The 26,700-nt window shown below is 42.4% G+C and overlaps 2 protein-coding genes across 11 annotated transcripts in view; one reads left to right on the plus strand and one right to left on the minus strand.

The window, feature by feature from the left end:
- The first annotated feature begins 78 nt into the window (after window positions 1-78).
- Window positions 79-8,601, plus strand: HNRNPH3 (heterogeneous nuclear ribonucleoprotein H3). 4 transcript variants are annotated; one of them, XM_090057008.1, is made up of 10 exons: window positions 79-228; window positions 1,547-1,685; window positions 2,221-2,359; window positions 2,920-3,107; window positions 3,509-3,595; window positions 3,867-3,985; window positions 7,049-7,184; window positions 7,813-7,893; window positions 7,974-8,063; window positions 8,301-8,601. In XM_090057008.1, exons 2-10 carry the CDS (start codon window positions 1,568-1,570, stop codon window positions 8,375-8,377), a joined length of 1,035 nt encoding a protein of 344 aa, XP_089913134.1. In that variant the 5' UTR covers window positions 79-228; window positions 1,547-1,567; the 3' UTR covers window positions 8,378-8,601. The 4 variants fall into 4 exon arrangements, with proteins under 4 accessions (XP_089913134.1, XP_089913136.1, XP_089913135.1 ...); XM_090057010.1 differs by having other exon boundaries at window positions 80-228; window positions 2,920-3,062; XM_090057009.1 differs by having other exon boundaries at window positions 114-253.
- Window positions 8,602-9,095: 494 nt separating this feature from the next.
- Window positions 9,096-26,700, minus strand: part of RUFY2 (RUN and FYVE domain containing 2) — a 69,294-nt gene continuing 51,689 nt past the window's right edge. For 5 of the 7 annotated variants that reach the window (XM_090057002.1, XM_090057004.1, XM_090057001.1 and 2 more), the window contains one exon: window positions 9,096-25,772. In XM_090057002.1, coding sequence (XP_089913128.1) covers window positions 25,629-25,772 — 144 coding nt within the window. In that variant the 3' untranslated portion in view covers window positions 9,096-25,628. Of the gene's footprint in view, window positions 26,685-26,700 lie in introns of all 7 variants that reach the window. The other 2 variants (XM_090057006.1, XM_090057005.1) reach the window with 2 other exon arrangements.

Genomic DNA, 26,700 nt, shown 5'->3' on the forward strand with positions numbered 1-26,700 from the left:
CCCAGGCTCAGACTCTTTCCGTCGCGCATATGCCTCACCCCCGCCCAGCCCAATTTGGGCGTAAGCGGCTGTTCGTGCGCAGCGAGTATCGCGAGATTTGCGCTTGGAGACGCCATCCCGCCCGTCGCCGTTGCGCAGGTCGCTAACCCGCCAAGCGGCGAGGAGGAGCCTCCCCGCCCCGCCGAGCTCACCGGCGCCGCGCTTCCACGGGCGCGGAAGGGTTTGCCGGTGAGTGGGGCGAGGTGGGCCTGAGGTAACCGCAGCCCAGCCCAGCCCGCCCGGGACGAGGCGGCTGCAGCAGCTCGGGCCCGGCACGAGCGGCGGGGTGGGGGAAGGCTCGTGCACGGGGCCTGACTCCGGGCCGCTGCCGCCATATTGTGCGGAGGAGCTGGCGGTGGGGCGGCGGCCGGATGGCGGAGGCGCCGCCGTGGTTTAGGAAGCCGGGATTGGGCGAACGTGGGGCTTCCCGAGCCTCGGGGGCGGTGCCCGCACAGCGGCGGGAAATGGCGACCGGGGGCGGGCGAAGCCTTTGTCTCCCTTCTGCGTGTCGCGGAGGCCTCTGGCGTTGCCGTTGGCGGCGGGAATGGCCCCCGTGCGCTGGAGCGGCGCTACCCCTGCCACCGACTGACAAAGACGTCTTATCCCCGCGGGAGGGGGCTGCGCGGCCCATTGTGAGGTCGCGCGGGACGCGCGGCGCATGCGCCGGTCACACCTGCCTGTTGGCGGGGGCGGGGCCGCCCGCGCCGATCGAGATCAGGTTGCCCGAGCGGCCGCTGCGGCTCCCGCACTGCGGGGCCGGATCTGGCGGGTGAAGCTGTGGGCACGGGACAGTAACTAGGCGCGTACCTCTGAGAAGCCTTCCCGTCCTCCTGCGCTACTCGTGCTCTGAGCTGTGGCCCTTTGTGCCGCAGAGCCCTGTACTTGCTTAGTGTGGGGAACTGTAGGGAGCACGTTCCGTGTGTGGTGGGAATTGCAGCGAGCCTGGGAACTTTGAATTGTGCCTGGATAGTAGCTAAAAGGAAGGGTGTGCCTTTATAGGGACTGGGCTGCAGGTCTTGATCCCAGCTCAGTGTATCTCTATCTCCCAGTGCATGGATGTTTACGTTCTTTCTGCTGCCTTTCAATTGTCTGGGGGTTAAAAAAAAAAAAAAGACTCCCCTAAGTTACCCTGAGGTCTTCCAGTTGCATCAATACAGCAGGCCAAGTAAAAATGCACTCTAGCCTTCTGTCTCTTGAAACAAAACTTAATCCATTTTCCTCAAGTATGCCAGTGTTTTTCCTGTAATCTTCTATGCCTCTAAACAACACCAGTAAGGGTACGCACTCATAGCCCCTCAGATTTGGCAGCGTGCTGAATTAAGTCATGCTTATTATCAAAGTTTGATGCTTCTTCCCTATTATACTGCATCTCAAGTGTATAATAGGGATAGAGCTGGTAATCTTCACATAACTTTTAACTTCTCAGCATAAGAAACCTGGACTCTTGTTTTTTTTAGTGGAGCTTAGTAATACATTGATTCTCTTTTGTTATGTGTTTTTCCTGTAGTGTTTCATTTAATAGAAAAAAATGGACTGGAGTGGGAAACATAATGGCCCAAATGATGCATCTAATGATGGAACAGTAGTACGACTTCGTGGCCTGCCATTTGGTTGCAGCAAAGAGGAGATTGTTCAGTTTTTCCAAGGTATCTCTAGTATAGACAAAGTATAGTCGCTGAGATTTTTGTATTTCTGCTATGTTCACTTCTGTTACTGTTTCATGTAGTTTAATTTATTAATAACCAATTATTGGGTGTGGGGTGGGTTGTATCTTAAATTATATTTCCAAAGTAAAAACTTATGCTTTTGTAACTAGATAATATTGGATATAGTAAAAAACGGATATGTCTGATTCTGTCAAGGCAGTACTTTTTTTTTTTTTTTTTTTTGAAACAAAGCTACTGTGTTTATATATTAGAATTTGGAGCAAAGTTAAACTGTTTGACTAGTAGTCATTTCTTCATATAACATAGGTGGGATTATCTGTTTTTAAGCTACAACAGTATAGCTAAACCCATAATGTTTAATGAAAGATCATGGGCTTGCTTTGTTGGGTGATGGGGAAACAGATATATTTTTTTGTTATTGTTTAGACATGCTTTTAAGTATTTGCTGCAGATGGGAATGTTTCAGCCTTTAACACTGTTCCCCTTGATGGGGTTATTTGTCCTTGGGTTAAAGGGTTGGAAATCGTGCCAAATGGGATAACATTGACGCTGGACTACCAGGGGAGAAGCACAGGGGAGGCCTTCGTGCAGTTTGCTTCAAAGGAGATAGCAGAAAATGCTCTGGGGAAACACAAGGAAAGAATAGGGCACAGGTGGGGATGGAGAGTTTGGGATGGTGTTAAATCTTTATTTTTGGGGGTTGTGGGTCAGTAATGCTTTTTTTGGGGGGGTTGGGGACCATAATATTTAACTGACTATTTTAAAGAATTTATAATTATGATCCTACGTTTAACTTGGCAAATACAGTAGCTTTTGGGGGGTGGGGGAAGACAGTATTACACTATGTAGTTTGCTAAAATCGGAATCTTGTTTCTTTTTTTTTTTGTGTAGGATATTCTGTGATAAATATGAGCATAGCCAGCTATTTTTGAAGAGTAGAAGTACAAGTTTAGTACAAAGACTTCTCTTGTATTTAAATTGTACAATCAGAATTCTCTCTCAGTAAAATTTACTAATATAAAAGCTTTCTATTGATACGCTTAAGAATCTTAAGGTTATTGGGTGACTTAAGTTGTATGGTATCTTTGTTCGTATTTATTGGAGTATATCTAGCTTTAGAAAGACAGTTACCTAATTTAGTGTAGCCATTGTAATTTTCAAACAGCTTCTGCATGTATTCTTATTTGTATCTTGAAAATACTTTTTTATTTAGATATATTGAAATCTTCAAAAGTAGTAAGAGTGAAATCAGAGGATTCTACGACCCACCGAGAAGAATGATGGGACAACAACGACCTGGACCATATGATAGACCAATAGGAGGAAGAGGGGGTTATTATGGAGCTGGGCGTGGAAGTATGTATGACAGAATGCGTCGAGGAGGTGGTGGATATGACGGTGGTATGTGTATCTAATGAACAAAGGTTCTGTTGACAGTTTCATGTTTCTGACATTTTTGTCAAGAAATGGAGAAATGTCATTAACTTCAGTACCTGCTAGGTTTGGAAAAAAATACATATTTATAACTGGATTCTTACTGACATACCAACAATGAGTGTTATTGAAAGTGCTGGCACAAAAATATTACACGGTAATAGAAATTGTATGGAAACGTATATGTAAGTACATTTTGAGGGAAGAAGCTGGAAAAAATAACTTGTGTGTCTAAATGTTAAGCACTTAAAAGTGAGAATTTGTGTTTAGTTAACTTAAACATGACCAATATAAAGTGGGAATTATAGACTTATTTTTGTCTATTGAACTTCTGTGAACATAATTATGGCTCTCTTTAAATTGTACAGGATATGGTGGCTTTGATGATTATGGCGGCTATAATAACTATGGCTATGGAAACGATGGCTATGATGACAGAATGAGAGATGGGAGAGGTAAAATCAGCATTTAAAAAACTATTTGAGCGTAGTTAAAGAACAGGTCATATAAAATAGATTAATAAATCAGTTAAAGTAGAAGTATCTGGAAAGCAGAATTGTTCTGGTTAATGCTCTTAAGTTACTAGTGTCTGCTACACTGAAAATATAGTTATGTCCCAATCTAGAGAGGCAGTTGCATAGTACATCCACTTTTAAAAACAGGAGCCCATAGTGGTAATGGGTGTCTCTAGCCTTTCTTGAGATTCTCAAGTGTACTGTTTTACAGGTATGGGAGGACATGGCTATGGTGGAGGTGGAGATGCAAGTTCAGGTTTTCATGGTGGTGGTCATTTTGTTCACATGAGAGGGTTGCCTTTCCGAGCAACAGAAAATGATATTGCTAATGTAAGTATTTTTAAGAAAAAAATGCATTCTGTTGTAATGCTGTAGCTTTCCTTTTGGTATTCTGTACCAAACGTTAACATGAAATTTTTGTAGCTTTTTGTTCTATTTTGCCAAATAGCTTCATGGGATTTATGCAGCTTCCCTTGGAATGGCAAAAAAAATCAACTAAATATCTTGGAAGTGAAGTCTTATGAAAGTAATAGCATTTAAGGTTGTCATTTCTCAAAGTAATGAAGACACCCTTAGAAGCCTCTGAATGTCATTGGATGCTAACTTTTCAAAATACTAGAATCTTCTTGGTAGCAGACAATGAAATTATGAGCAGAACTAAAACCCAGACATTATTTCTAACAACAGATAATCAAACTGTAATAGGCTGTCATCAGATTAGCAGTCACCGGTTTCCCAGCCATGAAGACAAAATTGTCAAACTCTTTCAGTGGGTGATAACAGCAAGTAACTCACATTCATATTGTTCTCAAGCTTTTTTCTACCCTCTTTCTGTAATCCTTTCTTAGGTGTTTGACATTTAATGCTTCCATACTAATAAAAAAAAATGAAATTCTCTGTCTGTTGAGACATACATATACATATATAATATTAGAAAAAAAAACCTTCAATGTTGAACTGGATCAAAGTTGGGAGCCTCTATTGCATCTGCTGATCTTGCATACCATATTTACTCAATTCCAAGATGGCGGGGGGGGGCGTTCTCCCAGTTGGGGGGGGGGAGGGAAGACACCCATCTTATAATTGCAGACAAGAAAATCTCACTAAATATATTGTGTCATTTAACTGCTGCCAAAAGCAGCATGTGCTCAGCAATGGAAACTTATCAAGTTGATTACATGCTGTTAACACTGAGCATAACTATAACACACATGGACCACATTATTGATGGGAACCTTTTTTTCTTTTTTGTGGTAGGAATCCTTGTCTTGTTTACCTATAGCCAAAAAGCTGATTCATATTAGTGTCTATTAATTACAGCCCCCTCACTGCTTGCTCTTTTAAAAAAAAAAAAAAAACCCTTGCGAGCCATGACATTGCTCTGTTACAGGAAGTTATTTTTCTGCCTTGTTCAGAACTGTTGAGGCCTCTGGAGTAATCTGTCCAGTTCTGGTCACACCACTTCAAGGAAATGTGACAAATTGAAAGGAATGTAGAGGAGAGAAACAAAAGTTTTGTTAGATGTCTGGAAAACTAGGCAAGCTGCTGTGTGACAACCTTTCTGTAAGTTCTAAAATGTCGGCAGCAGTACAGCCTAATAAAGGTATCTTGATTGGGTAGGTGTTTGGTAAACTTGGAAATGTTTATGAGTCAAATCACACTAGTTGCCTTGTGCCACGAGGAAAGGAACTGGGCCAGCATCCCTTCCTTTCCTTATGGCACAGGCAACAAATGTGATTTGGCTCATAAGTGTTTCACAGTTTACCAAACACCTACCCAATTGAAATACCTTTATTAAGCTATAAAGCTGCAGACATTTAAGAACGTAAGAATTTATTAAACTAGGTCAGACCAAAGATCTACTTAGACCAACATCCTGTCCCCGACACAAGTGTAGTGAGATCCATCCTATCATACTTTCCCAGTCATGAGTAGGTTACTTCAATAACTTGGGTGTAATAGTCCCTGATGTACTTATCATCCATAAATGTTTAATTCCTTTTTTAAATCCAGTTATGCTACTGGTTTTCACAGCATCCTGTGGCACAATGTTCCATGTGTTAATTATGTTGTGTAAAAAGTCCCTTATTTTTAAATCTGTTGTCTCATGATTTAATCAGGTGCCCTAGTTGTGTTAAGGGGTAGGAAATAACACCTCCCAACTTTTTCTACATCATTTACCTTTGATAGACCTCTTATTTGTAGAATAATAGAAGGACCAGAAAGGACCTCTAAGATCATCAAGTCCAGTTCCCTGCCATGGGCAAGAGGTAATGGCCCAAACGAGCTTAATGAGGTGCTTATCCAGCTTCCTCTTGAACACTGCCAGGGATGCGTGTTCCAGATTTTAGTTACCCGTACGGAAAATTAAGGGTTTTTTTTTCCGTATGTCTAGCCTAAACTTTTCCCTGACTAGCTTGTGCCTCTTATATTCTCTCAGCCATCTCCTTATCCAAGCTGAAAAGGGTAGGTCTCTTCAATCTCATAGTATGGAAATTGTTTATACCTTGCCCCCCCAAATTTGTCTTTTTACTATTTTTTTTTCTAGTTTTACTTTATGTACTTAATATGCCATTAGTGTTTGGAGGATAGGGCCTAAGTATGCTAAAATTAAGAGTGTCATACCCTGCTTAAGATTTGAGCATGTGTTACTGACATGCTTTTCTGGGTAAATGGACTGCTGGTCCTGTGGACAGCTTAATCTAATATTGTCCTTAACAGCTGTTTACAGAAAATATAAGCTTCTATGGATCACAGGACCACTAAAATCTTCAGTTAGTTTAGCTTATTAAATATCATATGAACAGTGTTTTAAAGTGTCATTAAAATTAATGTTTGAGGAAAAGTTGAGTTGAGGGGACTAGATTAAGGAGACCATAATTCTGTTCCTGTTTTCGTTGCTTTTTTTTCTGTTGTAACTCAACAAAACCATTCATCATTCTGTGTTTACTTTGTTTTTTTTATAAATTGGATATTTAAGTCTTAGTACCTGTGTAAGATGGATAAGTTTTTTGTAAAATGAGGTTCATGAATAAAGCCCACTATTGATGTAGATTCATGCAGAGCACTATTGCTTCTGAAGAGGGAGTAATCTGATCATATTTTAGGGAAAAGAAATAGTGTACACACAGGGTAAGCACATTAGACCCAAAAGTCAGTTAGTTACCCCAGCCAACTCCGTATTTAATACTACCAGTGAGGTTTTTTTTAAAGTCCTAGTTTAGAAGATGAATGCTTGCATTTGTATTGATTTGCTACATAAATAGTTTCAGTAGTAAAAAATCTGGATACCAAAAAGAGGGTTACTTTGATACAGAGGAAAGTACTGCTAATTTTAATTTGAGATGATCTGAACTTGAGCTGAAAGCAATTCAGAGTTCGTTTTTCTTTTAGTTTTTCTCACCACTGAATCCCATCAGAGTTCACATTGATATTGGAGCAGATGGAAGAGCAACAGGAGAAGCAGATGTGGAATTTGTAACACATGAAGATGCAGTGGCTGCCATGTCTAAAGATAAAAATCACATGCGTAAGTTTTCATGAGAGTTGCTACTTTGGAGGTATCCAGACAGTGAAAAATGGAAGCTAGCAGCCAGCTTGGCCCCCTTGCGTTTCAGAGTATGGAGAAACAGCTCTTGAGGGGCTGTTAATGTAGCTGGATTCCCCCTAACGTGAGGTTTAGTGGAGGGAGCTCTTCAGAATCTGAAGATGTAGTGTCCAAAATCTGTCCAGACATGCAAGCTTGGATTTGATTCTCCAGCCTCATTTCTTTTGTTTGGTGGCTTGATCTAGTATGCTTATGAAAGATGCCATACTGAAAGCTTGAATACTTTTTAAGGAAACATAAGCAGCAGTAGTTCAAATCCGCTTACACAGCATTGCCAGTAAATCTCAGTCCAGAAGCTTTAAGTCCTAGTCTTTTAGACTGTCCAAGGTGCAAATTGTGACAGTCTTCAAAAGTAACATGAAGACACAGCCTACTAGGGATTGGTCAGATGATACCAACTCAGTCTCATAACCATTTAAGCAACTAGTGGTAGCCTCATACTCTTTCCCCACCCCTCCCCCCAAACTGGTAACTAGAGTGAATTTCAGGTTTTGTCTTCTAACCTTTCAAATAAAGTCATAAGTAGTTGTTTCTTCTGTTTTGTTTAAAGAACATCGATACATTGAATTATTCCTGAATTCAACTGCTGGAGGTGGCTCTGGAATGGGAGGCTATGGGAGAGATGGAATGGGTATGTATGGATTCAGATCTTTCTTACTTCCATATTTAGGGAAATAAAGTTTCTAATGACGTATTGCTCTTATTTTTCAGATCAAGGAGGTTATGGCTCTGTTGGCAGAATGGGAATGGGTAGCAATTATAGCGGAGGGTATGGAACACCTGATGGCTTAGGTGGATATAGTAAGTAATGGGTTTTGTTTGTTAACTGTTCTAATAATTTTACTTGTTTAATAATTATGTCGCTATATGACTCCTAACTGTTTGGATTTTATACAGTTTTAGGGAGAATTTGCACTTCATTAGTTTTATATACTTGTAATACTTTAAACTCCATTTCATCCATAGTCATAGGTTGAGAGCCTTCAAACACTTTTTTGAGCTATGAGTACATTACTTTAATAATTGTACCTTTTATAGGTCGTGGCAGTGGAAATAGTGGTGGATACTATGGACAAGGCAGTATGAGTAGTGGTGGATGGCGTGGAATGTATTAAAGAACAGCCTTGCTTCAGCAAAACATCCTGGAAGAAACAGTATCTCGTCTACTAGACTTTCTTACAAAATTAAATTTCTTTTGTATTTTAAGAACTTTATAATGACTGAAGGAATGTGTTTTCACACTATTATTTGGTAAGCAACAGATTGTGATGGGGAAATCTGTTTTCTGTAGGTTTTATTTGTTGCATACTCTGACTTTAAATAAATTTTTATATTCAAACCACTGATGTTGATACTTTTTATACTAGCTACTCCTAAAGATGTATTGCATATTGAAAAATAGTTGGTTTAAGATGTTATACCATTGGTTCAATAAAAAGGTGGTTGTGCTGTATCTCCTCTAAACACTGATCCAATTTACTAAGGAAGGCATAACCAAATGCTCAACTGAAGGTGTGCTTGGTTTAAAGGGAAAAAGTAAAGTACAGTAGTTAGAACCTATTCTGTGTTGGCTTCCAGGAAAAGTATATACAGATAAAATCCCACAGCAAATTAGTAAAATATGGGTATAGAGGCTAAAATTTGCAAAATATAGCTACCATTTGTTTTTCATGTCAAGCTAGATTTCCCCCCCCCCAATATACACGTAGGTTTGTTGATTGGTACTGACTGTTCTAAGAACACTGAATTTACTTCTGCAATTTTGTATTTTATTTAGTAATCTACACTAGCACAATTTCTTTTAATCTACCAATCAAAATATCCACATCAAAATTACCTTAAAACAGTGCAATTTTTATTTTAACATTCTGTAGAAACAAAATTCAGACAAAGGGGTTGAGGGGCTAGTTAATTAAAAATCCAGTTTTACTATAACTTAATTTTACAAATGCCCAAAACATTCAATAAGAAGAGTAAAAGGGACTTTTAAAAACATCTAGGGGTCTTATTCAATTTGGTTTTGAAAAAATGCACAGGTAGCTTTTCCAGCTGAATAACTGGTGATGATTTGTATCTTCTGAAAATTTGGCAGTTCCTCCTCTATTGAGGTGTAAGGCCTTTCAGGCTTACCATGTTTTGTAAAATTATTTGCCATCCAAACATCTCTCAAATGAAGGCAAGAGTTAAAGTGAATACTTGCTTAAATTACTAAAGCCCAAACACATCTTGGTATAATGCTTTTGTACATTTATGACACAAGATGTGCAGAAACATATTGTTTGAAGGCACTTTAACACATAATGTATGATGAAGAAAAAAGGTATTACATTTCTTCCTCAGCCAGTGTGATCTTCCAAATTAATTGCTTGTCCTCAATGCCTCCCTATAACTTGTCAAATGTGATCTTGGGTATTGAAAGTTTGTCACCTGTTTTGCTAGTAATGTGTTGTATGCATGTAATAAATGTCTTATTGTGGGAGATAACAGAATGGAGTGTGTTTTGCTAGAAAGCGTTCTTGTCAGATTGGTCTGAGCTTCACAAGTTAGCTGACAATGATGTGGCATTAAGACACTGTCTTAAGAATAAATTAAATCTTCTTTGGCTGCTTTCCCCTTCATCCTTCTCAAGAGGAAAAGAAAAAGCTGATACCATCTCCTGAAGAATACTCTCTAAAGAGTTACTGTATTCAATGCTGTTAGATGTACAAATGACACTTAATGTCTTTAACCCATTACAACTAGTAAGTTACTATGAAGCATCTAAGAGTTTTCCATGCATTTAATGAACTATTCTACAGCACCAGGCTTGCTTGGGAAGCCTTAACTAATATTACAGAGGTCTCCAGGAGAGTTCAGAGTTTAAACATTTTTAAAGAAGCTGGCTCCTATAATCACTTTAAGCTTTAAAACTTGTGATCAGTTATGCATGTGTATCATCACCAATAACAACTCATATGTAACACTTCTTCTAATGTGAAACAGTCCATTTATAATCAAGATGGTGACTGAAGAGAATTATAGCCAAATAGACAGGAGTCAGGTAAGCAATAGTACACAGCAAATAGTATGATAGTAATCCAAAGTGAATCACTTAATGCTTTTTGACACTTGGGAGACTAGTAGAGCTTATTAAGTACCTGCATCCAGAATAGCTGTTGATGCTACAGGTGCCCCTGATTTCTGATTTTGTTTTTGTTTCTGTTCTTCAGACTGCACACACTCCTTTTAGTTAATTTCTTTAAGTGTTTCTGAAAGGTGAATAAAATAACTCCTCCTTTATCACTGCAGACTTTATGGAATGAAGCAGGAGTGCCTTCAACAAGATTATTATTTTTTTTTTTTTTTTTTTTGCTGTAAGAAACAGTCATGAGCAACTTAACACCTTGCAACAGTTTGCCATTGCCTGTTTTCAGTCATAGCCATGATGGTACAAGGAGTTGGCAAGAAGCAAAGTTTGTGAGGCAAAGTAATATTTATTCAGTTGGTCCAATAAAATGATACTGCTTTACTTCATAAACCTAGCTTCCATTACTTAGTCATGAATATAAGATACTGAACTAAAGCTACTATTTTATACTATTTTAAGGTTTATAAACACTAGAAGTACTTAGTTTTCTTTGCTTTTATAAAAACCTGTCATTAGTGGCAAGATTGGAAGATAATGTCAAATCTGTAAGTCTTAACAGATTCAGTGTCTAGAATGTTTACCCGCAAAAGATCTGAAATGACTTCCCAAAGCAGGCTTGGCAATACTGAGAAGGCTTTTATGTGGCTGGGATGAAGGAATGTTAATTCCTAGCAAGTGAAAGCAGATACAGTATTTAGTACATTCTACCTTACTACTTTCTTGGACAATTTTCAATAGTGATTTTCCCCCCCACCCAAATAGTATTCAGCTCATTTTTTCTAGAAAAGTCTAGTTCTGGCTTGTTCTTTACTGCTAAAGAGCGGTTTTAAAATGTGCTCAAAGCTAAGGGGGAAAAGGACTGAAGCAAAATGTAGTTTGCTCTTCCTATACTAATGCAGGAATATCTATACTCATGGGTGCCAATACTGGAAAAAAGACAGTTTAGAACATTAATGCTCATTCTTTTTAGGCTTGTGTAGACATCCCTCCAAAAAATATTCGTTTTTACGTGTTTAACTACAGAAAGATAACAGAGCAGTTCTTTCATTGGAGAGAAGTCTGAAAATCTAATATTAAAGCATTTCTTCTGATGTTATGGATTATTACTAAAAAATCTCTAGCTGTATCTCATAAATTGTGCAGGTGCTTGCAAACCTAACAATATTGTATTATACTCTACAACACCCTTTAAAGGATCTTACAGGACCCAGACTAAGAATTGTGCACAGGGTGAAGATGGGCTGCCTGCTGCAGGTTCGGGGCCAGGGGCTGTGCTCAGAATGGGTGGGAGCAGGGCGAACTCAGCTGCACACAGTAGGTGGCAGCAGCGGCACTAGGGAGAGGTTTGGGGGGGATATGGCCACCCCAAACTTACCCTTCACCCCATGCAGCTGAGCCCCACCCTTCCTTTGCCTGCCCTGAGCACAGCCCCAGTTCACTCTGCCAGTGGGAAAAGGCCAGCACAGCCCCTGGCCCCAAGCCCACAGCAGACAGCCTGCCCTTGCCCCATGGACAAATCCAGAAGGGCACACGCCTCCCTTGGGGGTGTACAGAGCAGTGAGGAGCTGTCCCCCCTGAATGAGCCATTTGTGGCTCCTCCGTGCCCTGCCCCAGGGTCGCATCCACCATCCTGGCTGGACAGCACCTGCCCCTGCCCCACTCTCCCTCGGTGTCATCTGCCCCGTTTCCCTCAGGCCCCCCTCCCAAGATTTACTGGCAGGACACTGCTCTCTCCAAGCTGCGGGGCTGCATTCCTGGCTGCCTGTATGCTGCAGCTATGTAGATTAGGGCTGTGCAAAATGGCAGTATTCCATTTTGATGGAACAGTGTTCCATTTCAACTTTTGTTTAGAGTTAAAACAGCTGGCCCATTCCATTCCATAGAAACAGTTTCGACCATAGGATGTAATGGGGAAGGTCAAAACTGCCTATAACTTTGTCATTTCTGGCCTGATTTGGATGAAATTTGCAAGAATGTTGGCCTCTTCTGAGGCCTGCCAAGTTTCAAGGAGATAGGTATAGGGGGTTCAGAGGAATTGCACCCCAAAGTCTAGAAAGCAAAACTTTTGTCACATTTATGAGTTAAGCCACATCAAGGTCAAACTGCAGGCATGCTAGCCTCTGCTGAGGCCACAAAGCCTGCTAAGTTCCAAGGAGATAGGTGCAGTGGTTCTGGGGCCCTGTACCTCTAGCTACTGACAGGCAAAACTTGTGTCATGGGTGCTTGTGTAACTGTGTCTGTCTTGGGGCGGGGGGGGGGGGAGGTGGAAACTACTGCAGGCCTGGCTACTAGGCCCTTTTGTGGCCACAAAGCCTGCCAGCTGTCAAGGAGATAGCAGCCAAGGGTACAGGACCCCACTGCACCCAAAGGCAAAACTTGTGACATAGGTGCTTGTACAACTGCTGCCTCACCAGGCAACAGGACTGAAGATCTCCCATCACTTGCCACCACACACCTGGGGGTAATAATTGACCACAGTATGAACATGAGCCAGCAGTGCAACACTGTGGCCAGCAGGGCCAACAATACCCCAGCATGCATCAACTGATGCATCTCCAGCAAAACCATTGCAAATAAGTGATTCTCCTGCTCTACTTGGCATTGATGAGACCACAGCTGGAGTACTGTGTCCAGTTCTGGGCTCTGCACTTCAACAAGGATGTGGTAAAGCTTGAGAGAGTCCAGAGAAGGGCTACCCATATGATCAGAGACTTGCATGGCAAGCCATATGAGGAAAGGCTGAGGAACCTGGGATTCTTCAGCCTGAAAAAGAGAAGGCTGAGAGGGGACTTTGGTAGCAGCTAACTGCTACATCACAAGTGTACATCTAGGGTTCAGTGAACAACTGTTCACCAGGGCACCCTTGGGGAAAATGAGAAGTAATGGTCACAAACTCCTGGAAGATGGTTTCAGGCTCAATATTAGGAAAAGCTACTTCACAACTAGGGTGTCCAGACTGTGGAATAAGCTCCCTCCAGATCACCTACCCTGGAGATCTTCAAGAGAAGACTAGATAGTCACCTTGCTAGGGTCACCTGACCCCCAGATCTCTTTCCTGCTTGCTGCAGAGGGCTAGTTTTGCTGGAAATATGGTCAATAATTACCCCCAGGTCTGTGGTGGCAAGTGACGGGGGATCTTCAGTCCTGCTGCCTGATTAGAGGCAGCAGTTGCACATGTACCCATGTCACGAGTTTTGCCCGTCAACAGCTAGGGATGCAGGGCCCCAGAACCCCTGCACCAATCTCTTTGAAAGCTGGCAGGGTTTGTGGCCTCAGCAGGGGTTAGCAGGCCTGCAGCTTTCACCCTGCTGCACCTTAACACACACAATGTCACCCATGTCATGAGTTTTGCTTGTCTGCAGCTTGAGGTACAGTTTCCCCCAAACCCCTGCACCTATCTCCTTGAAACTTGGCAGGCTTTGTGGCCTCAGCAGGGGCTAGCATGCCTGCAGTTTTGACCCCACTGTGGCTTGACACATGCACATGACATGAGTTTTGCTTTCAAGACTTTGGGGTGCAATTTCCCCAAACTCCCTGCACCCATCTCCTTGAAACTTGGCAGGCTTCATGCCCTCTGAAAAGGCTATCATTCCTGCAGGTTTCATACATTTCATAGACATTAGGGCTGGAAGGGACCTTGGAAGATTGAGTCCAGCCCCCTGCCCCAGGGACAGGAAGTCAGCTGGGGTCATAGGATCCCAGCAAGATAAACATCCAAATTTCTCTTGAAGGCGTTCAACGTAGGTGCTTGAACCACCTCCAATGGCAAGTTATTCCAGACCTTGGGGGCTCAGACAGCAAAGAAGTTCTTCCTTATGTCCAGCCTGAAACAGTCTTGGAGGAGTTTATAACCATTCAACCTTGTCATCCCTTGGGGTGCTCTGCCGAACAAACGTTCCCCCAGATCCTAGTGAACACCCCTTATAAACTTATAAGTGGCCATCAGATCGACCCTGAGCCTGTACTTTTCTAAGCTGAAGAGTCCCATAGCTCTCAGGCCTCTCATTGTGAGGTCTGTTTTCCTAACCTCTGACCATGTGCATGGCTCTTCTCTTGACTCTTTCAAGCCTCTCCAAATCCTTTTTGAATTGCGGAGCTCAAAACTGGATGCAGTACTCCAGCTGTGGCCTCACCAAGACCGAGTACAGCGGGAGAATGACGTCCTGGGATTTGCTTGAAAAGCATCTATGGATGCAAGCCAGCGTTTTGCTTGCTTTACTAGCCGCAGCATCACATTGAAGGCTCATGTTCATCTTGTAGTCAATCATGACCCCCAAGTCACTTTCATCCATAGTGCTAGCCAGCGTAGCATTGCTGAGCCTATAAGCATGCTACAGGTTTCTCCTCCCAAGGTAGAGAACCTGGTTTCATCCAAATCAGGCCAGAAATGACAAAACTATAGGCTGTTTCAACCTTCCCCCTTATAACCTATGGGCAAAATGTTGAAACAACATTGAAACATCAAAATGTTTTGACTTGCCTCGTTTTGTTTTGAGGCTGTTTCGACCTCAAAACAAGCCAAAACAGCGTCAAAACAAAACTGGCAGTGAAATTTCGCACAGCCCTAATGTGCCTGCATGCATTTATTGGTGACAGCATCGGACAAAAAAGTAGATTGCCAATAATGTTAATTTTCCTGTTATCAGTGCCAACCTGATATGTGACTGATATACATTGGCACACCTCTAGCTATTATCATTAGTGAAAGTTCAAGTCAAAAGTGAGGGTGTTGTCTACCAACACTGAAATTTACATAAGTTATAAAATATTTCCTTATTTTATAATATGTAGTCTTGGTTTTTTAAATAACATTGTCTTTCGGTATTTATATAATTAATAACTAAAAATAATTTGCGCGCTAAGCTAAATCCTGCTCATCTTATTTACAAACGTCCCACTGAATAAGAGTATGGTGAGCACGGCAAGTAGGATTTAACTATCATGTATGGGAAAATATCAAGACCAAAAATAATCGAAAGGTCCAATAAGGAATATCGTTCAAAATAATTTTAAAAGGTGGTGTTACTTGCATAGTTTGCTTATAGGTCACTTAAACAGGTTTAATTTCCTAAACAAACCTCAGGTTCATAAACATTTGCATTTTTTCAGCTTAATAGAAAAAAAAAATCTGTATTTTTTTTTATTCTTTACAAAAGCTACATAAGCAACTATAATTAAGAGTTTAAAAAGATTTTGGTATTACCTTTACAACATTAATTGCATGATTATTCTCCAGCCATGCAACTAAGCTTTAAGTGCAAGAATGATTTATGAAAATTAGTAAAAAAGACAGCATTGTTCCCAAAGCCATCTTGCTTCTGTTAGGAAAAGCAATCCATATCTGTGGGTAAAGGAAATACTTTGGAAAATTCTCCTGTTTTCTGTTGGCTAACGTAGGTTTGAAGGTAAATTTCTTACTAGTGGTTCAATTCTACAATGAGTGATCTGCCTATATCAAGAGATGGAAACCCAGCTCCTCTGTTTTTTTTTTTTTTTGGGGAGGTTGGGGTAGAGAGGCCACAGACGTGGATTGTCAGTAGTCCAACACACAGATAAACGAGTGGAGTATAAGAAAGTTTCATGTAATTCACGGCTCAGCAACCCCTGGCACGCGTGCTGAGCATGGCACACAAGGCCATTTTGGCCAGCAAGGCTAGTCCCGGCTCTGGGTATCTGCTGCCAGCGATGGAGCCCAGGCTACTCCCAGCAGGGCCTGCAGTATCCCAGCTGCCTGCTGGGAGCAACCCAGACTCCCGGCTGACAGCAGCTACCCAGAGCCAGGGCCAGCTGCAGCCGGGAAGCTGCAAACAGCTGCGCCAGGCTCCACAGCTCCAGCATCAGCTACATGCTGGCGGCGACTACGCACTCACCTCAGGGCGGGCCGCACTGCCCTGCTGTCTGCCCCAAGGTGTGTGCACAGTCGCCACCACCATGGAGCTGATGACAGAGCTGTGGAGCCCACCGCAGCTGTTTGCTGCAGCTGCCCAGAGCCCAGACTGGCTACAAACAGCTGCACCGGGCTCCAGAGCCCAGTCACCAGCTCTGTGCTGGGACCTGGGGAGAGACCAGGGTTGTGCTACCTCAGGCCCCTCCCCCACAGCCTGCTCTGAGGCACGTGTGCACATGCTAGTACAGAGCTGAAGCCAGGGCTCCAGAGCCCAGCACAGCTGTTTGCAGCCTCCCAGCTGCAGCCAGCCCTGGCTCTGGGTAGCTGCTGCCAGCCGGGAGCCTGGGCTGCTCCCAGCAGGTAGCTAGGATGCTGCAAGCCCTGCTGGGAGCAGCCCAGGCTCCAGCAGCCACCCAGAGCCAGGGTAGCTGCTGACAGCCACAGAGCCCATGGGGGGCACAGGCACACGGGGCAACAGGGCTGGGGGGCAGGGGCTTTGGGTGCAGGGCAAGGGACACAAGCAGGGCATCCTGCCTTCATTTTGTTTTTCTGGCATGCCAGCACTCTGGCACCTTCCAAGGTAGGCATTGTGGTGTTTTTCACACTCTGGCCAAAACAGCATTGCCTACCCCTGCCGTAATCCGTCTCATCACAGAGATATTTTCACATGTAGTATTTTGTGTATCAACAACTGCTATATGGGTCTGTCTCAGCACTAGTTGTTATAGAACATATTTTTTAAAGAACAAGTAGTACCCATTGTCTACTTATGCTGACTAAAACTCTATCTAAATTATAATGTCCAAGTTCTGCAAGTTTGATATAAGGGGGAAAAGAGAATCTTCTTCTCACACAGGTAACCCCTAATATATCCCACTAGAACATATGGAAGAATTCTGCTTGTAGCACTTAGGGTTGCAACCAACAGCTTGAAAACCATGACTCTAACATAACTGATGCAGACAGCCTGAAGCAGTACCTTATAGGAGAAGAGTTGAAGTTATGCAGTAGGCTTTTAACTATGAAAATGGAAGATGACATATTACAAAATGAGCTACTTAACTGATGACCATTTTTAAAGAAAGATAAGCATGTGAGCTAACTTATCTCAGGCTGCCTCCCATATCTGCCCAGGTGCAAAAGGCCAAATTGTTTCTTACCTAGCTGGCAAAATCTCCAGCTTTGCTTCAACAACCCCTACAGTACAGTTACACTGTCAATGCAGAATTCTTTGGCACATCAAAAACTGGAAGGTGGGACAAATAAAAGAAATGCAATATTAAAATAAATAGGCTGCGATAATGATTACATTATTTATTTTAATATAAGGAAATCTGCCACAGCTTACCTCTGTCACAACATAGCATCAAAAAACTAGAGAAAGTTTGCAGCTGAATTTTTCTCCAACTTTCTGCAGAATAAATGCAGCCTTTGCTCTAACAGCCTGTTATCTACTGTCAACACAAGTAAGTTGCACTCCTTTACTGGGACAGGTCCACTAACTGCAAGTCTACTGGGCTTCCTTTCACTTCCAAACTTCTTCTACATTCATTCCATTCTCCTTCCCCATGCATACACCTGAACTGATTACTCCCAGGGGTTAGGCTTTGTTCCCAAATGTAAATTTTCCGTCTTTAGTAGGGGTGTGCAAAACGGGCACTATTCAATTTGGATTCAGCCCAAATCGGGGACAGCGATTCAATTAATTAATTGATTCTGACTACTGTCCCCAATTCGATTCAGCCGAACCCAAATCTAAAGATTTGATGCCAATTCAGAGAATCACCGGTTCAGCCACAGACACAGCTTTAAATGTTTTTTCTACGTACCTCGAGGTACCAGGCATGGGCTTGTGAATGCTACCATGTTGGGGTGGATGGAGCATGGGGGGGCCCCCTGACTGCCCGGCAGCAAACCTGGAAGTGGACCGGAAGCGGCTTCTGTGGGACGCTCCATCCGCCCCACCATCTCCAAGACCATGGTTGTCATGGGTGACTTCAATTACCCAGACATCTCGTGGGAGGATCACTCAGCAAAATCCTAGTGGTCGCAAAGCTTCCTCTTGCGTGTGGATGACCTCTACCTGACTCAAGAAGTCTATGGGCCAATGAGAGGTAAAGCGCTGCTCGACCTGGTACTGGGGATGACCTAATAGGCGACCTAGTAATTGATGGGAAGCTGGGTGACAGCGACCACGAGCTGATCACCTTCACCATACACCGTAAAGCTGGCAAGTCAGTCAGCAAAACGGAAGTCCTTGACTTCAGGAAAGCCGACTTTGACAAGCTCAGGAGGCAGGCCCTAAAGAGCCATGACCCCAGGGAGAGGGGAGTTCAAGAAAAGTGGTTGCTCCTCAAGGGAGCGATCCTCAATGCACAAGCTAAGTCTATTCCATCATGGAGGAAAGGCAGCAAGAGGGCACAGCAGCCCCCCTGGCTCTCCAGGGACTTAGCTGACCTCTTGAGGCTAAAAAGAAAGGCCTACAAAGGATGGAGGACAGGATTCACCTCCAAGGAGGATTATTCTGCACTGGTCCGGTCCTGCAGGGAGCAAACCAGGAAAGCCAAGGCTGCAACTGAACTCCAACTAGCTTCAGGCATCAAGGACAATAAAAAGTCCTCTCTCAGATATGTGGTGAGCCGGAAGAAAAGCAAGGGCAACACTGGACCCCTGCTGAACCAGATGGGGCAGCTGACAACTAATGCCCAGGAAAAAGCCAACCTATTAAATGGGTACTTTGTGTCAGTCTTTCATCAGTCCCATGGGATGCCCATGCCCACTACAGGACAGGGAGGTCTGGGTGAGGGAGATCCCCTGCCCTCCATTAATGCTGACCTTGTGAAGGAATATCTTGAGAAGCTGGAAACCTTCAAGTCAGCCAGCCCTGACAATCTACACCTCAGGGTACTCAAGGAGCTGGTGAGCATCATAGCCCAGCCCCGGCACGGATCTTTGAAAACTCCTGGTGCTCTGGTATAGTGCCCGAAGACTGGAAGAAGGCCAATGTGGTGCCTATCTTGAAGAAAGGGAGGAAAGTGGATCCGACTAACTATAGGCCCATCAGCCTGACTTCTATCCCGGGGAAGATCTTAGAACAGTTTATTAAAGAGGCCATCCTTAATGGACTGGCTGACGCCAACATCCTAAGGGATAGTCAGCATGGATTTGTTGCGGGTAGGTCTTGCTTGACCAATCTCATTTCCTTCTACAAGGGAAAAGAGATTGATGTCATATATCTTGACTTCAAGAAAGCCTTCGATCTGGTATCCCATATCACCTCTTGGCAAAACTGGCCAATTGTGGCCTTGGGTCCACCATGATCTGCTGACTGGGAAATTGGCTTCGGTGGGCAGACCCGGAGGGTAGTAATTGATGAAAGTCACTCATCATGGTGTCCTGTGACCAGTGGGGTCCCCCAAGGCTCTGTCCTTGGACCCATATTGTTCAACATCTTCATTAATGTTGTGGACATTGGAGTCAGGAGTGGACTGGCCAAGTTCGCCGATGACACCAAACTTTGGGGCAAAGCATCCACATCAGAAGATAGGCGGGTGATCCAGGCTGAACCTGCACAGGCTCAGCAAATGGGTGGATGAGAACCTGATTGTGTTTAACACCGAAAAGTGCAAGGTTCTCCACCTTGGGAAAAAAAAACCTCCAGCATCCTTATAGGACTGGCAGTGCTACACTGGCTAGCACTACCTAAGAAAGAGACTTGGTGGTCATCATTGACCTCAAGATGAACATGAGCCTGAAATGTGATGCTGCGGCTAGTAAAACAAGCAAAACCCTGGCTTGCATCCATAGATGCTTCTCAAGCAACTCCCAGGATGTCCTTCTCCCCCCTGTACTTGGCCTTGGTGAGGCTGCAGCTGGAGTACTGCGTCCAGTTTTGGGCTCCATAATTCAAAAAGGATGTGGAGAAGCTTGAGAGAGTCCAGAGAAGAGCCACACGCATGATCAGAGGTCAGGAAAGCAGACCTTACACCATGGGGCTCTTTAGCCTGGAAAAGCACAGGAGCAGGGTGATCTGATGGCCACCTATAAGTTTATCAGGGGTGACCACCAGGATCTGGGGGAGCATTTGTTCACCAGAGCACCCCAAGGGATGATGAGGTTAAACGGTTATGAACTACTGCGAGACCGTTTCAGGCTGGACATAAGGAAGAATTTCTTTACTGTCCAAGCCCCCAAGGTCTAGAACAGCCTGCCATCAGAGGTGGTTCAAGCACCTACATTGAACACCTTCAAGAGCAAATTGGATGCTTATCTTGCTGGGATCCTATGACCCCAGCTGACTTCCTGCCCTCTGGGCAGGAGGCTGGACTCGATCTTCCAAGGTCCCTTCCTGCCCTAATGTCTATGAAATCTACGAAATGCCAGTGTTCACCAGCCACCTGCTACCTAGAGGTATGTAGAAAAAACATTTAAAGCTATGTCTATGTCTGAATTGTCAAATCTTTCCAAATCTCCGAATTGATTCGGAGGATTCTGATTCAATTCAAAGAGATTAAAGGGCCCTCTGATTCGATTCAGATTTGCAGATTCAGCCACCGAATCAGGCTGAATCTTTGCTGAATCTAATCAGGGACAGAACTTTTGCACAGCCCTACTCTTTAGTTCTATACATCATTCAGATGCAAAATGCATTTGCAAGTGGCATCCAACGTATTTAGAATGAGGATTAATATAAACAACCCATTAAGGCAGAGGTGCTTAACTTCTGTCCCGTGGGCCAAACGTGGCCTGTGGAGCTTTGGAATCCAGCACGCAGCACTCTCAAAGGGTCAGGAAATTTGGTAGCAGAGGAGTTAATACTGCCACCCCTCCCACTGCCAGCCAAAATCTCCAGTGCCCTGCAGTGGGTTGGAGCCAGACTAGAACCCTCCCCCTGCATGGCTGGATCAAGGCCAAACAATCCCCTTCCCTGTGTGTGCTGGGTTGGAACCAGGCCATGCCCCCTTCCCTCTGCACAGCTGGTTTGGGGCTGGCCCCTTCCCTCCCCTCTCCCCACCATGGGTCTGGGCCACACCCCCTTCCTTCTGTCTGGTTGGGACTGGTCCATGCTCCCTCCCCTTGGATGCTGGTTTGGGGCCAGGCCATGCCCCCTTCCCTTCTGCAGAGCTCAGCCTTGGCCCCCTGCCCCACAGAGGCGGATGGGTCCCTCCTGCACCTGCCCAGGGGCCAGGTTGTGTCCACCAGCAGGATCCACCCCAGAGGGACCAGGTACTGCCCAGCTGGCTGAGAGTTCTCATTAGCTAACTGGGATCTAGATTCTTAGCTATGCCAAATTAGTGATAAGCAATGCTAAGGAGGGGTGTTACAAAGAACTAAGTACAGCTATCTGACTCCAATTCTGGATCTATCTCCTTTCTTGTACCCCCAGTCCCTAGAAAAGCTAAGCATGCAAGCTACCAACTCCTCCTAGTGGCCATGAGGCAGTCATGCCCTCTTTGTGGAATGCTACTACACCTACCTATACTGGCTCAATGGTTTAAGGTACCTTAGCCCTAATACAGCCCTAGTACAATGGTTTTCAACCTGTGGCCCGCAGACCCTTGGGGGTCCGAAGACTACATCCAAGAGATCTACAAACAATAACTATGATCAATCAAAAGTACATGAATACCCAACATTTACAATTCAAAGAGGTCTGTACCTCCATTCAACATTTTTTTAGGGGTCCGCAAATGAAAAAAGGTTGAAAACCACTGCCCTTTCATTCAGAAAGGACAAGACACAGTGGAGAATCTAGTCCGTTGCCTGGAAACACACTCTTTGTAACAAAACTAGACTTTTTATTTTAAGGGACCTCACATTCTGACAAATACTGTTAAATCCACAGATTGGAACTGATCGTTATAATAAACAATACTGCTGTAACAACTTCTGTTGTATAATACTGCAGTACTAAGGTGTCAATGACCCAGCCCGTGGAGCTGTCATCCAGTTTGGAGGGGCCAGAAATTTTGGGGTGTGGCATGTAGAGGTGGAGTCCACTACCAAATACTAGTGTACAGAATCCTATTAGGGATATGTTCCAGTAGCTGTACAGTAAGCAATGGTTACATTAATCCCCACACTTCCCACAGCCAACAGTGACTGGGGCACCCACAACAGTTAACACAGCCGCTGTCTGCCTTGCCACCAGAGGTGGGTTTGGATCTGGTCTGCTATGCTCCTTGCAGTCTAGATCCAGACCAAAACAAACCACATGGTCTGTATCTGGCCAGGGGGAATGTTAGTGCAAATGTACTAATCTAGACAGTGTAATAAAATTCTCTGTCTAGAAATGGTTCTTCTAAATTTAACAATTTAGACACAGTTCCGGTCTCACCTTTTTATTTAGCTCCTACACAACAATATTGTCCCCAGTACTACAAGAGTATAAACTCTTCTTTAGATTTAAATTTTCTCAACCAAGCTGGAAGTTATGATATAATTTTTTTTTGTTTTTAATTAAGGGCAAGTTTTAGCACTGTAACAATGGCATTCATATAAGGCTTTAAGGTCCCGTGTTTCAGCAGTCAAAAAATAATAATCAGAAAATGATAATGTTAAGGATTCACATTCAACCTTAAGTCTAATCCTCTAGTCTGTACCATAACATATACACACAATTACATAGTCACATAACATTTTTTTCAGAGCTACTTTTCAGTGAAGCTGCCCTCCCAAGAGCAGTGAGCACATATATCTGCATACACAGTCCAGGTCAGCTTGCCTAGACATAACAACACAGACTCATCTCTTAGAACACATGGGAAGGAGCCACTCTCCTTTGCATCGCCACAGCTACAAGAAGCTCAGGGCTATTGAAGGTCTTCAGCTCCTCAGAAACACAGCATTTATTCTGGCAAAGCTAAGACCCTTCAACAGCCAAGTGAACAACAAAACCTAAAGGAAGAGGCTAATTCAACAGTTCATGAGGGCTTGCAAGACACAGCAGTAAGTGAGGCATACAGATATAGCTGAGTTTATAAATCTACAGGAGGCCTTCTTTAGATGCCTCATGTGAACATCTGTACAGGACCTCTTACTCAAGTCCCATTTCTCCTTACCAACTCACAGCAATTTAAGGGGCTAACTGTGAAGCCAAATTATCAAAACACATCTGAGCAATTTGTCCTTTACACTAATATTTAACAAGCTAGGCATATAATTTTACATTTGGTCATACAGAAACCAATTTGTTCCAGAACAAGGTTGAGCACTGCTTCAGTGAAGATTACTGCTACCCCATATTTAACATTTTTTGCTCAAAAAAAACCCCTTGCACTTTTTTTCCTCATAATTTGGAAAACTTATGCTCACAATTAGAATGCTCTCAATAACTGGGCACAGTTTCTGCTCAAACTTCCCATTAAGGAATTCACCTTGAACTAAAAAATTTCAACTCAGAAGTTGAGCATATAAAAGTTTTTTTAAAAAGTGAAAATCAGGATTAGAACCGAAGTTCTCATGCAATCTTAATTAAATAATTGTCACTACCACATAATAAACAGGTGATTAACCTATTAAGTATGACATTCTCTGTGTTAATATTATACCTCTTGACCATCTATTGTTTTAGGACAGCTAGGTAAGAGTTATAGCCTCACAATTGTTCATTATTTTTTAAGTATTTTTAAACTAAGGGTAATCCCTTTCAAAGCTGACTTGCTAACTAAAATCCATTTTTCCATAGTTATACTGAAACTCATTCTTAGGCTAAGACTAAGATGCACTTCATGTGCAGTTTTATGACATTTTTGTTTCTAGTGAATTGTCATATAAATCATTTGGTTTCAACATATTTTGCATGGCATGTTGCCATCTCTTGCAATTTTATCATGTTTCTCAGAATCTGTGGTGTTTTCTTAAAGCCCCAGCTTCTGAAGTTATTTATGTAAAGTTTTATTTCAAACAAAGAAAGTTGTTACCCTTCACAATGGCAGAGAAAGCTCAAAAATGTGACCCAAGTGCATTCTATTAGCCCAGAAACCAATAGGTAACTAAAAAGAGGTCCTAACTGGGCTTTTTTTTTTTTAAACAAATAGTGTTATTTATGGTAGTTTCATTATTTCTAATGTTCAACTCATTTTTTGAATGATTGGGGTTGGCAATACTGTCACTTGGCAATACTGTCACAATAACAGGAACAGCAAGATATTTAGAGGCATAATAGTGTGTTAATGAATTAACATATAATGTAAATTAGATGCTGGAATGTTGAAAACAGATGGAATGCTGCTAAAAAGTTCTGGATTCTTACATTTTCCACTGACTAATTAAAAGTAAACAAATCTTTGTGATAGCCTGTAACCATTAAGAAAAGATAAAATATGTGTCTAAACAAGTACAAAAAATGCAGTTCACATGTATGAACACATTAATCTTAAGATGATGATTTGTCAGTATAATTTAACTATTCTGTAGCTTAAACATACTTAAAATCTATAGCTTAAACATACTTATTAGAAGAACTGCATTACAAAGAAATTAGATGTAGTGTTGCATGTTTGCAGGCCTGATTTTTCTCTCTAATGCAACGTGGCAAAGAAGTAATGTAGACTTATGAATAATCTACACTTTTGCCACCGGATATATATGTGCAACTCCTATGCACTTTGCTGAGAGTTCCCTGCATGTATCTGAATATAGTTTTGGCTATTAGAAGCTTTTTAAAAATGAAAAGTTAAATAAAAATATGAACCATGTAAATAAATAATTGAGGCTAATATCTTGCCCTGGACATATGCATGTAATTCCCACTGACTTTGCATATATCCGAGTGTAGTTTTGGCTATTAGATATATAGCACATAACTTAGCCCAGCTTTTTAAAAATAAGTAACTAACTAAAAATATGAACTGTGCAAAATACTCAAGGCTAATAATTAAATCAAACTGGATTTTTCAAATATATTACCAAAACAGTTTAATTTGTGATGTAATTTGAGTTAGTTATTCAAAATAAAATTTTATCGACTATACTTTGGTATGAAAGTCACACATTTGCTTAGTGTACTTTAAAACTGTTAAACAGAGCTATTGAAGGAAAGCTTCAATATGAAATACTCTTTACATTAAAACTATATCTAAACTTTCCTTCCTAAGCAGCTTGTTAGGGTCAAGTATTAGAATCTAATTCTAAATATGGGATCTTTAAAGAAGTCTCAGGGTGTGTGGCACTCATTTCCCAATCAGCTTCAACTAGAAATGCCTACTTAACACCATTGTTCATATGCTTTGAAAACCCCAAACTGGACCACTCATCTGAATTCCAGGAGCACACACAAAAATACTTTACATTAGATCTTTTTACATGATTTGTCAAGCAGCAAAATTTCAGAAGCATTTGTAAAGGAATTTTATGGAAGGTTGGAAGAGCACCTCTGTATAAGTAATGCATGACAGGAATCACAGACTCGGACAGGCTTTGGCGAGGACGGCAAAGGCAGCTCATTGTCAGAGCAGGCGTTACAGAAAATTTCACCACAGTTTCTACAGTGATGCTAAATAGCAGCAGAGAAACAAAAAGTTACTTTAAAGCATCCACTGAAATGCACTGTATATTTGACAATCAGCCATTATTAAAAATACATACCAAAAATGTTGGAAAGCCATCTTTAAGACCATATCAGAAACCTAATTTCAGTTTTGTAAAGATGACAGCACAAGCCATCTAAATCACCTACCCACTGTCCTCTACTAAGACGAACTACACAGTAGGTGAATAACTACTAAGATATCAAGGCAAAAACACAAACTCTAAGATCTGAATGTGTTCCTCAAGATATGAGAATGCAGCATCACATGCAGTGAAGCAGGGGTGTCAAAGATACAGCCCACAGAGCTGTATCCTCTGGCCCTGGGGTTCCAGCCCATGCAGAGCCCCACAGTCCAGGTCTGGCATGGGTGACCAATGGAATTTAACACCTCTGCTGTAAAACAACATGCAAGAAATTATTTTGCTTGCATCTGAAGAAGTCAAATCTGAATCTGATTTGAAAATGAAATGATCTGTCGAGAATCAGTAGCTAACAGGATGTAACACACAAAAAATTAAATAGTTCAGATTAATTTTTAGAAAAAGCAGGTGCACACAAATTAATTTTCCAGCGTGGGAATTAATTTTACAGTCTCTTACAATAGTGTCAGGATATGAATTCATATTTTCTTAGTCCACTGTATAAATATGCACAGCTAACATATCCTAAATATGGCACTTACATGTTTGACTGGCTATACCAGCTCCAAAGTCAGACTTTATCTGAGACCACGAACATTTCAAAGGTTAACAACATGCACTTCATGGACAGAACTTTGTGGCACAAGATTCTGCTCACACAGCATACCTTGTAGGATCAGGGCTTGAATATGTACTTGCACATCAAGAAAGCCAGAGAAGTTCAAATGTAAGCATCCTAGGAAGCATAAATA

The sequence above is a fragment of the Crocodylus siamensis genome, chromosome 7, assembly GCF_052110815.1.
Source record: "Crocodylus siamensis isolate JL-2025a chromosome 7, ASM5211081v1, whole genome shotgun sequence".
In the NCBI taxonomy this organism is placed as follows: Eukaryota; Metazoa; Chordata; order Crocodylia; family Crocodylidae; genus Crocodylus; species Crocodylus siamensis.